We start from the raw sequence: 11713 nt of genomic DNA on the forward strand, positions 1-11713 counted from the left end.
CATGGCTGGCTCTCACAGTGCAGCCACACCTGCAGCTACTGTTATGTTCAAAGACAACTATAAATAATTGTTGTCCTTTTTTCTGTGCGTTATACACAAAGGATGGCAAAAAAAAAAGTGATTCTCTCGACTCATCTCCGTGGCGACCACAACGAAGGATATGGGCTCGAAGACTAAGAAGAGTGTTGGATGAAGTTTTCCAGAGGAGAAAATATTAATAAGGAAATTCGTTTAATGTCATCTTCCTTGATTAGCTAGGTGGCGGCAATGGCGGGGCCTTCCCTTGAATTCAATTATTCTGACTTTGAAGGATTTGTTCAACGATAGCATCTTGACTAAAACAGTGGCTCTTTAATGTTGCACAGTACCAGTGGATGCTATCTTAGACTTAAGAGAGGATGTTTTTCCCTTCATTAATTGAAGGGCCATTTGAAGATTTGTTTATAGGGGGAAAATAGGCTGGTGTTTCACGGAATGATCCAAGCTCGTGTTCTGCCATCTTTATTTTGGTTCCTGTATGAAGCTCCAGAGGAGAGCTGTTCGAGTGGTGTCGTGCCCTTCTAGTTCCCCTGGGGATCCGCTTCAGGCAGTGTTTGGTTCCACCTGAGCACTTTAATTCATTTATTAATTAGCGGCCGATTAAACTGCTAATTGAAAAGTGATGTGTCATGATTGTTTTCTTTACTTTGCCCTGAGAGAGAGAGAGAGGGAGAGAGAGAGTTAACTGAAAGACAGGCTGGGATGTTTCATATTACTTGTCTTTCCCACAGGGAGTTACTGTATGTTATTACCACAGCTAGCTACCATCATATCTAGACATGGGTTCAAATAATATTTAAAAAAAAAATGTAATGCTTGATTGAGCTGGCCTGGCTTAATGAACCAATAGAATAGTCCCAAAATGTCAAACCCCGTCCACCAGACAGGCAAAAAAAAGAAGAAGAAAGAATCACAGTATTTGAAAGATTTCAAATAGTATTTGAAGCCAAGTCTGATCATATCAGATATAATGCCTTGTCAAAAAAATAAAACATATCTTTATTAAAAACTATGAAAATAACTGTAAAAAAAAGCGCTACATTGAATATGGTTCATGTCTTCCAACCATCTTTCTAGTGCTGAGAGTTAGGTGAGGTGATTGATTTTCTTAACCGAGGCTCCAGGTACATGTGTTTAAATGGGAGTCACTGAAGCTAGAAAGTTTCTCTCCACTTCTCAGATCAACGTATGTAATTACAGCCATAGAAAAAAAAATGCTTGAGCGACTTCAAAAACCCTCCGCCTCAATGCAGCGGAAATAAGAAAATAAAAAAACAGCGTGCAATTAAATGTTACTTTTGAAAGTTATATTTAGAGGACATGAGAAGGAAATGCAAATTGTGTTTGTGAGTTATATAATTGCCTTGTTTTCGCTTTTTTTACGTCGACTCCCCTAGAGGATAAAACAAGGATCAAAACAAGATGGCCACTGCACTTGTGTCTGGTATGAGTTTCCATGGAAATGTGAGTGACCACATATTATGGGATTGAAGGTCTTGTCTTCTGAACTAAAGTGAGTTACACTAAGTCGTTCAGGAAATTAAACTTGTTGGATTTGGAGATCATCAGGCAGCTGTTTTCTTCGTTATATATATATTTTTGAACCATTAGAGCTACACTATATATACAAAAGTATGTGGACACCCCTTCAAATTAGTGGATTAGACTATTTCAGCCATTGCTGACAGGTGTATAAAATCGAGCAGACAGCCATGTAATCTCCATAGACAAACATTGACAGTAGCATGGCCTTACTGAAGAACACAGTCCCTTTCAATGTGGCACCGTCATAGAATGCCACCTTTCCAACAAGTCAGTTGGTCAAATTTATTTCCTGCTAGAGCTTCCCCGGTCAACTGTAAGTGCTGTTATTGTGATGTGGAAACATCTAGGAACAACAACGGCTCAGCCGTGAAGTGGTAGGCCACACAAGCTAACAGAACGGGACAGCCGAGTGCTGAAGCGCGTAAAAATCGTCTGTTGCAACACTCACTACCGAGTTCCAAACTGCCTCTGGAAGCAACGTCAGCACAATAACTGTTCGCCAGGAGCTTCATGAAATGGGTTTCCATGGCCGAGCAGCCGCACACAAGCCTAAGATCACCATGCGCAATGCCAAGCGTCGGCTGGAGTGTCCACATACTTTTGGAATAGGGGAGGTGATCCACAAAAATGAAGGAATGGCGAGGAACAAGCGCCATTGCCCATTAGATGACTCCTTCTCAGTATGGATGAGTAGTATGTTGATATTCGTTGCTTACTGCATACCTTTTTACTAACAGATTTTGGACACAGCCAGAGGGGAGGGGGAAGAGCGAGAGATATAAAGAGGCAGATAAATAAAGAGAAAGAAACAGAGAGGAAAAAGAAACGGGGGAACAAAACAAAACGAAAGACGATTGCTTTTGGCCATGTAGCGTAGGTTACAAAACCTTCTCTGCCATTGGTCACCAATAGATTTCCCAGCAGACGTAGTCGTGGAGATGGATGAATATAAATCCCAGACGCAGGTGGGAGGTAAAAAAATGCAGAACGTTGACAAATTCCCCATTGAATCTTCACATCTATGTTTTTCTATTGTGTCTGGTCCCAGAGGGTTAACAGTATCCCACTGACCTGAAATGTATATCACTCACCCAGACCTCTGCGCTGAGCTTTTTTACAAGGAGTACTTGTGCGCCTAAGTTGGAAAATGTTGTCGCACACAAAGACATTTAGGAGCACAATATTTTAGTTAATAAAGCTAGAATCCTTCATTTTTCTAGGCGCACTGGTGCTCCTAAATACAAATTCCAGGTCGCACAGCTAAACATTTAGGCGCATATGCGTGTAATATGGTCCCACTGTGAACATAACTGTATATCATTGACCTGAACTGTATACCAATGTTTAACAGTGCAACATTTCAGCTCACAAACCTGAAGAAAAATAATATTCTTAGATACAGTACATGCAACACTTTAAAGGGGAAATCTGGGATTGGTAAAACATTGTTTTACTTTTAAATGTATGATTTAAATGCCAAACTGATTAAAATGCCAAACTGATTCTTAAGAATATAACTTATCAATAAACGTAGAAATGCATCAATGAATTTGAGAGGGTTTACATTTCTCCAGCCCTATCCCTCATCGGATTACCAGAAAAAGTGATGGGGTAACCGCTCTGTTGTTGCTTGAGTTCCAGATTGCCCCTTTAAAGTAGCTACCAGCAGACCTAACATCTAGCAGTATTGCAATATGCTGTAAAACCTAAGATGATGATCTTCTAAGAAGGAATAACCAGCACAGCAGGGCTATGATTATCACTCACAGGCTGGGCTGCGTTGGTTATGACTCAAATCTGTTTTGCCACAGGCATTAAGTGTAGAAGATCTGACACCCTGGTCTGTGTGATTGACAGCAAAACGGACAGAACCGTCTTGCTCCATTTACGTCATTGACGGTCCCTCATTATACAGTACTGACAGAGAGGGGGAAGAGGGAGGAGAGAGAGAAGAGAGATAGGCCGTGTCCGAATAACCATACTTGCGTTCTAAATAGTATGATTTTTGGCTATTCAAAAATAAACATGTTTTAGAATGTGTGACATTTTTAAAATTAAGTATCCTTTAAATGCCAGGATGTCGTACTCATTTTGGCTTATCATCTAGTAGAATTTGCTGCATGCTATTGAGGAAGAGAATCGTCTTTTCATACCCACATGTTTTTTTTAATTTTTACAACAGCTGATAAATCAGAATAGGGGAGGTGATCCACAAAAATGAAGGAATGGCGAGGAACAAGCGCCATTGCCCATTAGATGACTCCTTCTCAGTATGGATGAGTAGTATGTTGATATTCGTTGCTTACTGCATACCTTTTAACTAACATATTTCGGACACAGCCAGAGAGGGGGGGAGAGAGAGCAAGATATATATAGAGGCAGATAAATAAAGAGAAAGAAACAGAGAGGAAAAGGAAACAGGGGAACAAAACAAAACGAAAATACGATTGCCGTGGTAAACAACGTATCAGGTGGCACTTGATAATGTCCGCTGACAACAGATGGTCGTATTCCTTCTCATGTAACGTGGGCGCTTTGATTAGATGTTTGTCTTGCCGCTAACTTGGCATCATCCTGATGCAATGCAACACCAACCAGAGCAGGAACAAGTGAAAACATCAACAACAACAGTGAAATGCTAATGAGTTGTGGAGACTGGAAGGAGTCCCTTACGTTGGAGCAGGTGAAATGTGTTTGGACTTGACAGAAAACTGAGCTGACAACCTTTGAGAGGAGTTGTGGTATACCTATATGTGCCTACAGTATCTACCTCAATTACCTCATACCCCTGCATATCGACTCGGTACTGGTACCCCTGTATCGCAGGAGGCTGGTGGCACCTTAATTGGGGAGGAGGGCTCATGGTAATGGCTGGAGCGGAATGGTATCAAATACATGGTTTCCATGTGTTTGATGCCATTCCATTTGCTCTGTTCCAGCCATTATTATGAGCCGTCCTCCCCTCAGCAGCCTCCTGTGTCGTGTATACAGCCAAGTTATCGTTCCTCATTGTCCATTTATTCCTCTTGTTATTCTTTGTCTATTATTTTTATTTATTTTCTCTCTCTCTGCGTTGTTGAAAAGGGCCCGTGACTAAGCATTTCACTGTTAGTCTACACCTGTTGTTTACCAAGCATGTGACAAATAAAATGTGATTTGATGTTGATGTAATATTGACCGTGTAACACCGCCACCTCTATAACTACTAGTGATGCTGCAGCAGTGGAGGCTGCTGAGGGGAGGACGACTCATAATAATGGCTGGAATGGAGTCAATGGAATGGCATCTAACACATCAAACACGTGGTTTTCCATGTGGTTGATACCGTTCCATTGACTCCACTCCAGCCATTACTATGAGCCGTCCTCCCCTCAGCAGCCTCCACAGGTCTTCTGTCTAGTGCAGTAGATGAGACAGAAACACACACATCTTCTACGTCACTCCCCCCATCATGACGTTTACTTGCGTTCCTTCTTCGGTCATCGGCTGCAGCTGATTCACACACACACACACACACACACACACACACACACACACACACACACACACACACACACACACACACTACATTCTTCTTTCTCTCTCTGTCCTCTTCTGTCTCTCCATCATTTGGTCAGACACTGTCAAATGAAACCCATTCAGACAGACCTCTAGAGCTCACCTCCTTCAGAACAGCTGTGTGTGATAGAACTGTACTAATCAGAGAGGTAGGAGTGTCTCTTTTCTCAGTGTGTCACATTATCATTTATTAAGTAGATTGATTACAACAGTTGAAATGAACCCCCCGTCCCCCCCCCCCCGTCCCCCTGTCCCCGTGTCTGCAGCCGCTCAGCTAGCAGCATCAAGTAGCCTCTTCACCCTTCACTCTGAAGATGCCGCCTCGGACTCACTTTATAAGAAAGCTGAAAGAGAGAGAGAGAGTGTGTGATTACAGAGTGCTCGCCCGTTAGTGTGACATTGTGAACCAAAACATAACCCCAAGTGAAGGAGGATTTTACATCTGACGGCTCATCTGACGGCCCATCTGACCATCTAACGGCCCATCTGATGGCCCATCTGACAGCCCATCTGACGGCCCATCTGACGGCCCATCTGACAGCCCATCTGACAGCTCATCTGACAGCTCATCTGACAGCTCATCTGACGGCCCATCTGACAGCTCATCGGACGGCTCATCTGACGGCTCATCTGACAGCCCATCTGACAGCCCATCTGACAGCTCATCTAACGACCCATCTGACAGCCCATCTGACAGCCCATCTGACAGCTCATCTAACGGCCCATCTGACAGCCCATCTGACAGCTCATCTAACGGCCCATCTGACGGCCCATCTGACGGCCCATCTGACAGCCCATCTGACGGCCCATCTGACGGCCCATCTGACGGCCCATTTGACAGCCCATCTGACAGCCCATCTGACAGCCCATCTGACAGCCCATCTGACGGCCCATCTGACGGCCCATCTGACAGCCAATCTAACGGCTCATCTGACGGCCCATCTGACGGCCCATCTGACAGCTCGTCTGACAGCTCATCTGACAGCCCATCTAACGGCCCATCTGATGGCCCATCTGACAGCCCATCTAACGGCTCATCTGACAGCCCATCTGACAGCCCACCTGACAGCCCATCTGACGGCCCATCTGACAGCTAATCTAACGGCTCATCTGACCATGTAACGGTCCATCTGATGGCCCATCTGACAGCCCATCTGACAGCCCATCTGACAGCCCATCTGACAGCTCATCTGACAGCTCATCTGACAGCCCATCTGACAGCTCATCTGACAGCTCATCTGACAGCTCATCTGACAGCCCATCTGACAGCTCATCTGACAGCCCATCTGACAGCCCATCTGACAGCTCAAGTGATGTACCGTAACATTTTTTAAACATTTAAGTCATTTAGCAGACGCTCTTATCCAGAGCGACTTACAAATCGGTGCATTCAACTTAGAGATGTACTCTATATATTCACTATGAGTAGGGCCAGGAGTTTATCCAGACGACGTCAACTGAAAAACTCTGGGCCCAGGTGTTTTCCTGGTTAAGTCACGTGGCCAGGAAAACTCCTGGCGCTAATTCTGTGGATAACGTTGGTAAAATGGCGAAGTCCAGGTACGTGTGTGTGTGTTACCTGTAGGGGTAGCCGTGGTACTTGGACCTGAAGACAGACAGCAGGAAGCTGAAGAAGAACACCACCAAGCCTAGTCCCACCAGGCAGATAACTGAAACACACCACAACATTAGAAAACACACACACGTTCCACTTGAAAGCAGACGCCTGAACCGTTACTGAGGAAAACCACCGCACTGGATCACTAAATCCTGACGGTTACAAACAAAAAGCAAATGGTTTATTCTCTGAAATGAGTTGTACACACACACATTCTCCAGTGTTAATGCTCCACCTAAGAGCACTAAACAAGCTCTCCTTCTTCATAACAGCCCTCCACTTTAACCAGCCGTCACATCAACACTGTGTGGAGACAACACAATTCATAAGCCATAATAGTAACCTCTTCTCTTCTCTTTCTCACACACACGTGAGCGTACACACACACACACTACCACTCACAAGCTCACCCCTTTAGTATGCTAACAAGGCAATTTATAGTTATTTTGGGACTGTTAAAATCACCTCTCCCTCCCAGTGTTCCATATTTACCGCTACTGTATGTTGTCTGGTAGTATAATTAGCTAGAAGACCTAACAGTGGTAATTGTAAAGGGTGTGTGAAGGGCCTATTGAATGGATATTATATCTTCCCACTGAGATCCTTCAATAGGCCTCTACTTAGCTATGGGCTGAAGCCAGGCCTGAGGGGAACTAATGCCTATGTCAAATTGTCATGTGAGCAGTGAAATGTAAGCTCTTCGTAATCATCACTAAGGCTTATATTCTGACGTTTACCAGCCTGTGGTTTTTATAATTGTATCATTTAAAAAAAAAAATTATAACGGGTTTCTATGAAAATTAGTCACTATGACAGCGTCCCAAATGGCGCCCTATTTAGTGCACTACTTTTGACCGAGGCCCAACAGTAGGGAATAGGGTGCCATTTGGGACATGCTGTGTGAGTCTAATGCAATGTGGATGATGGGTGTTTCTGCTGATTTAACAGCCGGCAATTCTAGCCGAGAGATGAACTTAAAAAGGGTGTTGTTGTAGGAGAGGCATCACTTGATTTCTTCATGTGCTGTGCGTTGATCGGCATGTTTCATACGTATGAATGACTGCCATTGGACATGTTGCAAAGACGTTGTTTAGCATTTTAATTACCGCTATCTCAAGGACAACTGCTTTTGTACAACAATGTGTGTGTGAATGCTTGTATGTGTGCGTGCTTGCGTGTGAGTGCATGTGTGTGTGTGTCTGTTCTCAGTAGAACTACCCCAGTGGGCCTCTGGAGGTCTGTATTAATCATGTTTACATTATGCTCCAGAACACACACGAGGTTGGCCTTCTGTGCCACGCACACACACGCACACCACACACACACCGTGGGGGTCAGGGTTCATCTCTCTGGTGTTAATTAAATGAACAGTGGACTGAGTACCGGCCTCTCCACATCTGCCAGACTTATGCAAATATTCATCATGCTTATACAAATGATAATGTCATGTCATTATGCATGCAGTGTGTGGGTTCCACTGGAACTACCTCAGTGAGCCTAGTGGATTGGAAGGGGAAGGAGGGAGGGGGGAGGGGGTGCTGTGTGTATGTGTGGGGGGGGTGTTGTGTGTATGTGTGGGGGGAGGGGTGTGTGTGTGTGTGTGTGTGTGTGTGTGGGGGGAGGTGTTGTGTGTGTGTTTGGGGGGTTGTGTGTGTGTGTGTGTGTTGGGGGGGGAGGGGTGTTGTGTGTGTGTGTGGGGGGAGGGGGGTGTTGTGTGTGTGTGTGGGGGAGGGGGGTGTTGTGTGTGTGTGTGGGGGGAGGGGGTGTTGTGTGTGTGTGTGTGGGGGGTTGTGTGTGTGTGTGTGGGGGGGGTTGTGTGTGTGTGTGTGGGGGGGTGTGTGTGTGTGTGTATGTGTTGGGGGGTGTTGTGTGTGTGTGTGTGTGTGTGTGTGTGTGTTGGGGGGGTTGTGTGTGTGTGTGTGTGTGGGGGGGGTTGTGTGTGTGTGTGTGTGTGTGTGTGTGTGTGTGGGAGGGGGGTACGACTCCGTCATAAAAGATGAGTCGGGGCAATGTGCCTTGGTACCTCTGTACTGTACCTCCCCCTGCTGTGAGGACAAGACCCCCTACACCCAAACACACACACAGACAGAGGAGGAGGAGAGAGGAGCAGGAGGAGAGAGGAGGAGGGGGAGAGAGGAGGAGGAGGGAGGAGCAGGGGGAGAGAGGAGAGAGGAGAGGACAGGAGGAGGAGGAGGAGGGGGAGAGAGGAGGAGGAGGGAGAAGGAGAGAGGAGGAGGAGGTAGAAGGAGAGAGGAGGAGGGGGAGAGAGGAGGAGGAGGGAGGAGCAGGGGGGAGAGAGGAGAGAGGAGAGGACAGGAGGAGGAGGAGGGGGGGAGAGAGGAGGAGGAGGGAGAAGGAGAGAGGAGGAGGAGGTAGAAGGAGAGAGGAGGAGGGGGAGAGAGGAGGAGGAGGGAGGAGCAGGGGGAGAGAGGAGAGAGGAGAGGACAGGAGGAGGAGGAGGGGGGGAGAGAGGAGGAGGAGGGAGAAGGAGAGAGGAGGAGGAGGTAGAAGGAGAGAGGGGGAGAGAGAAGGAGAGAGGAGGAGGGGGAGAGAGGAGGAGGAGGGAGGAGAGGAGGAGGAGAGAGGAGCAGGAGGAGAGAGGAGGGGGAGGAGAAGTGTTTGAGTATGCATGTGTGTATGCCTAATGTGTGAGATGACAGATGTTTGCATACAGTGTGTGTGTGTGTGTGTGTGTGTGTGTTTGAGATCAAGGACTAGATGCTGTAAGGCATTGACAAATGTGTGTTTCTGTTCCTATGGGGGATGTCCCTTCTGTTCTTGATACATGTGATCCCATACACACTGACACTTCACTGAAGCTCTGAGCCTTCTGTTGAAGCAGTGGCTAGGAAATCACATTCTGAACACACACACACACACACACACACACACACACACACACACACAGAGATGGGAACATGCTCAGACACGCACACACAAATCACATATTCTGCCATTGGCAACAGTACAGTGTTCTGATGAATGTGTTTTGTATTGTTCACCATGTTGTTGCCCTGTACACCCGTTTACATATTTCTCCAAGCAGTACAGCATTTCTGGAATGTCCTGATATTTAGCTCTACCGTACTGTTAATAGCAGAGATAAATGACTTATGGCATTGAAGAACAACCATCTGGTCTTCATCATGTTCACACTGTGGTGGTTTCTAAATAGGAAAGTTGAATCTCACTCCTTTGAAGTATGCATTGACTGAGGTGATAGAATTGAACGAGAGATGGGCGGAGAGACACAGAGAGAGAGAGAGAGTGAGAGAGAGAGCGAGGAGAGGAGAGACTGCAAGAGAGAGAGGAGAGGAGAGAGAGGAGAGACAGAGAGACAGACAGAGAGAGGAGAGACACAGAGAGAGAGAGAGGAGAGACACAGAGAGAGAGAGGAGAGACACAGAGACAGAGAGACAGACAGAGAGAGGAGAGACACAGAGAGAGAGAGAGAGAGGAGAGACAGAGAGACAGACAGAGAGAGGAGAGACACAGAGAGAGAGGAGAGGAGAGAGAGAGAGAGGAGAGAGAGAGAGGAGAGAGAGAGAGGAGAGACACAGAGAGAGAGAGAGAGGAGAGAGAGAGAGGAGAGAGAGAGAGAGACAGAGAGAGAGAAGAGAGACAGACAGAGACAGAGAGAGAGAGAGAGAGAGAGAGGAGATGAGAGAGAGAGAGGAGAGACACAGAGAGAGAGACAGAGAGGAGAGAGAGAGAGGAGAGACAGAGAGAGGAGAGAGAGAGAGGAGAGACACAGAGAGAGAGAGAGAGGAGAGAGAGAGAGGAGAGACAGAGAGAGGAGAGAGAGAGAGACAGAGAGAGAGACAGAGACAGAGACAGAGACAGAGAGAGAGAGAGAGAGAGAGAGAGGAGAGACACAGAGAGAGAGAGAGAGGAGAGACACAGAGAGAGGAGAGACAGAGAGAGGAGAGACAGCGAGAGAGAGAGAGAGAGAGAGAGAGAGGAGAGAGAGAGAGAGAGGAGAGACACAGAGAGAGGAGAGACAGAGAGAGGAGAGACAGAGAGAGAGAGAGAGAGAGAGAGAGAGGAGAGACAGAGAGAGAGGAGAGAGAGAGAGAGAGAGAGGAGCGACAGTGGGATAAGTGGTGAGACAGGGAGTGGTGGCCCCAGGATATTTTGTGGCTGACTCATTCAGTGTGTTATTGCTCATTCTCATGGACCTGTTGGCATAATGTGTGACTGGGTGTTATTGACAGGGAGATGTGTGAACAGTAGTTAGTGACAGTCTGTGTGACCATGTGACTGAACAGTAGTTAGTGACAGTCTGTGTGACTACGTGACTGAACAGTAGTTAGTGACAGTCTGTTTGACTATGTGACTGAACAGTAGTTAGTGACAGTCTGTGTGTCAGGTGATTGATGGTGGAAGGGTGTGTGTGTGTGGCTTGCATATTAATACAACATCCGGTTATTTGTGCTTCTGTGCTATAAAGGTCAGTGATTTCCCCCTGATGGAAATTTGATAAAGCCCTGCATCATTCCCTCAGTTGATATTGTTAAGTGTTTTTAAAGATTTCACTCATTACAGAGAACATTTAAAGCTATTATCTTATCAGTCCTTTTAATTGATTTGTTTCAACGTGTACTCACGCTTAAGAAAAATCTGATCCCTCACCAGGGAAACGGCTCATCCTACTGTTTCAACGTGTACTCACGCTTAAGTAAATCTGATCCCTCACCAGGGAAACGGCTCATCCTACTGTTTCATTTTGCTGCCTGTTTGTTTCTTCATGAGAGCTAATTCAAGCCCTGATTATAATTCCCGTCATTAGCTATGCAGCTTGGTTTGGGCTGTGCTTTTCAGGATTAGCACGCGAGATCAAAGTTCAGCCAACCCCTGATTCCACCACTGGCCTAAGCCCCGTAATAGGAGCATGATCCTAGCGCGCTAATTAGCATTTCAAAGGCTTGTTAGCGGTTGATGCTAAAAGGAATG

General features: G+C 46.2%; 1 protein-coding gene across 1 annotated transcript in view; it reads right to left on the reverse strand.

Annotated features, from left to right (window-relative positions):
- Positions 1-5386: 5386 nt before the first annotated feature.
- The window catches only part of tusc3 (tumor suppressor candidate 3), a 71960-nt gene continuing 65633 nt past the window's right edge, over positions 5387-11713 (reverse strand). Inside the window, exons 9-10 of the mRNA XM_045222801.1 lie at positions 6722-6812; positions 5387-5486 (exon numbers count right to left, since the gene is read on the reverse strand). Of these exons, the coding sequence (XP_045078736.1) occupies positions 5471-5486; positions 6722-6812 (107 nt within the window). The 3' untranslated portion in view covers positions 5387-5470. The remainder of the gene's footprint in view (positions 5487-6721; positions 6813-11713) is intronic.

The sequence above is a fragment of the Coregonus clupeaformis genome, chromosome 10 (assembly GCF_020615455.1).
Source record: "Coregonus clupeaformis isolate EN_2021a chromosome 10, ASM2061545v1, whole genome shotgun sequence".
Lineage (NCBI taxonomy): Eukaryota > Metazoa > Chordata > Actinopteri > Salmoniformes > Salmonidae > Coregonus > Coregonus clupeaformis.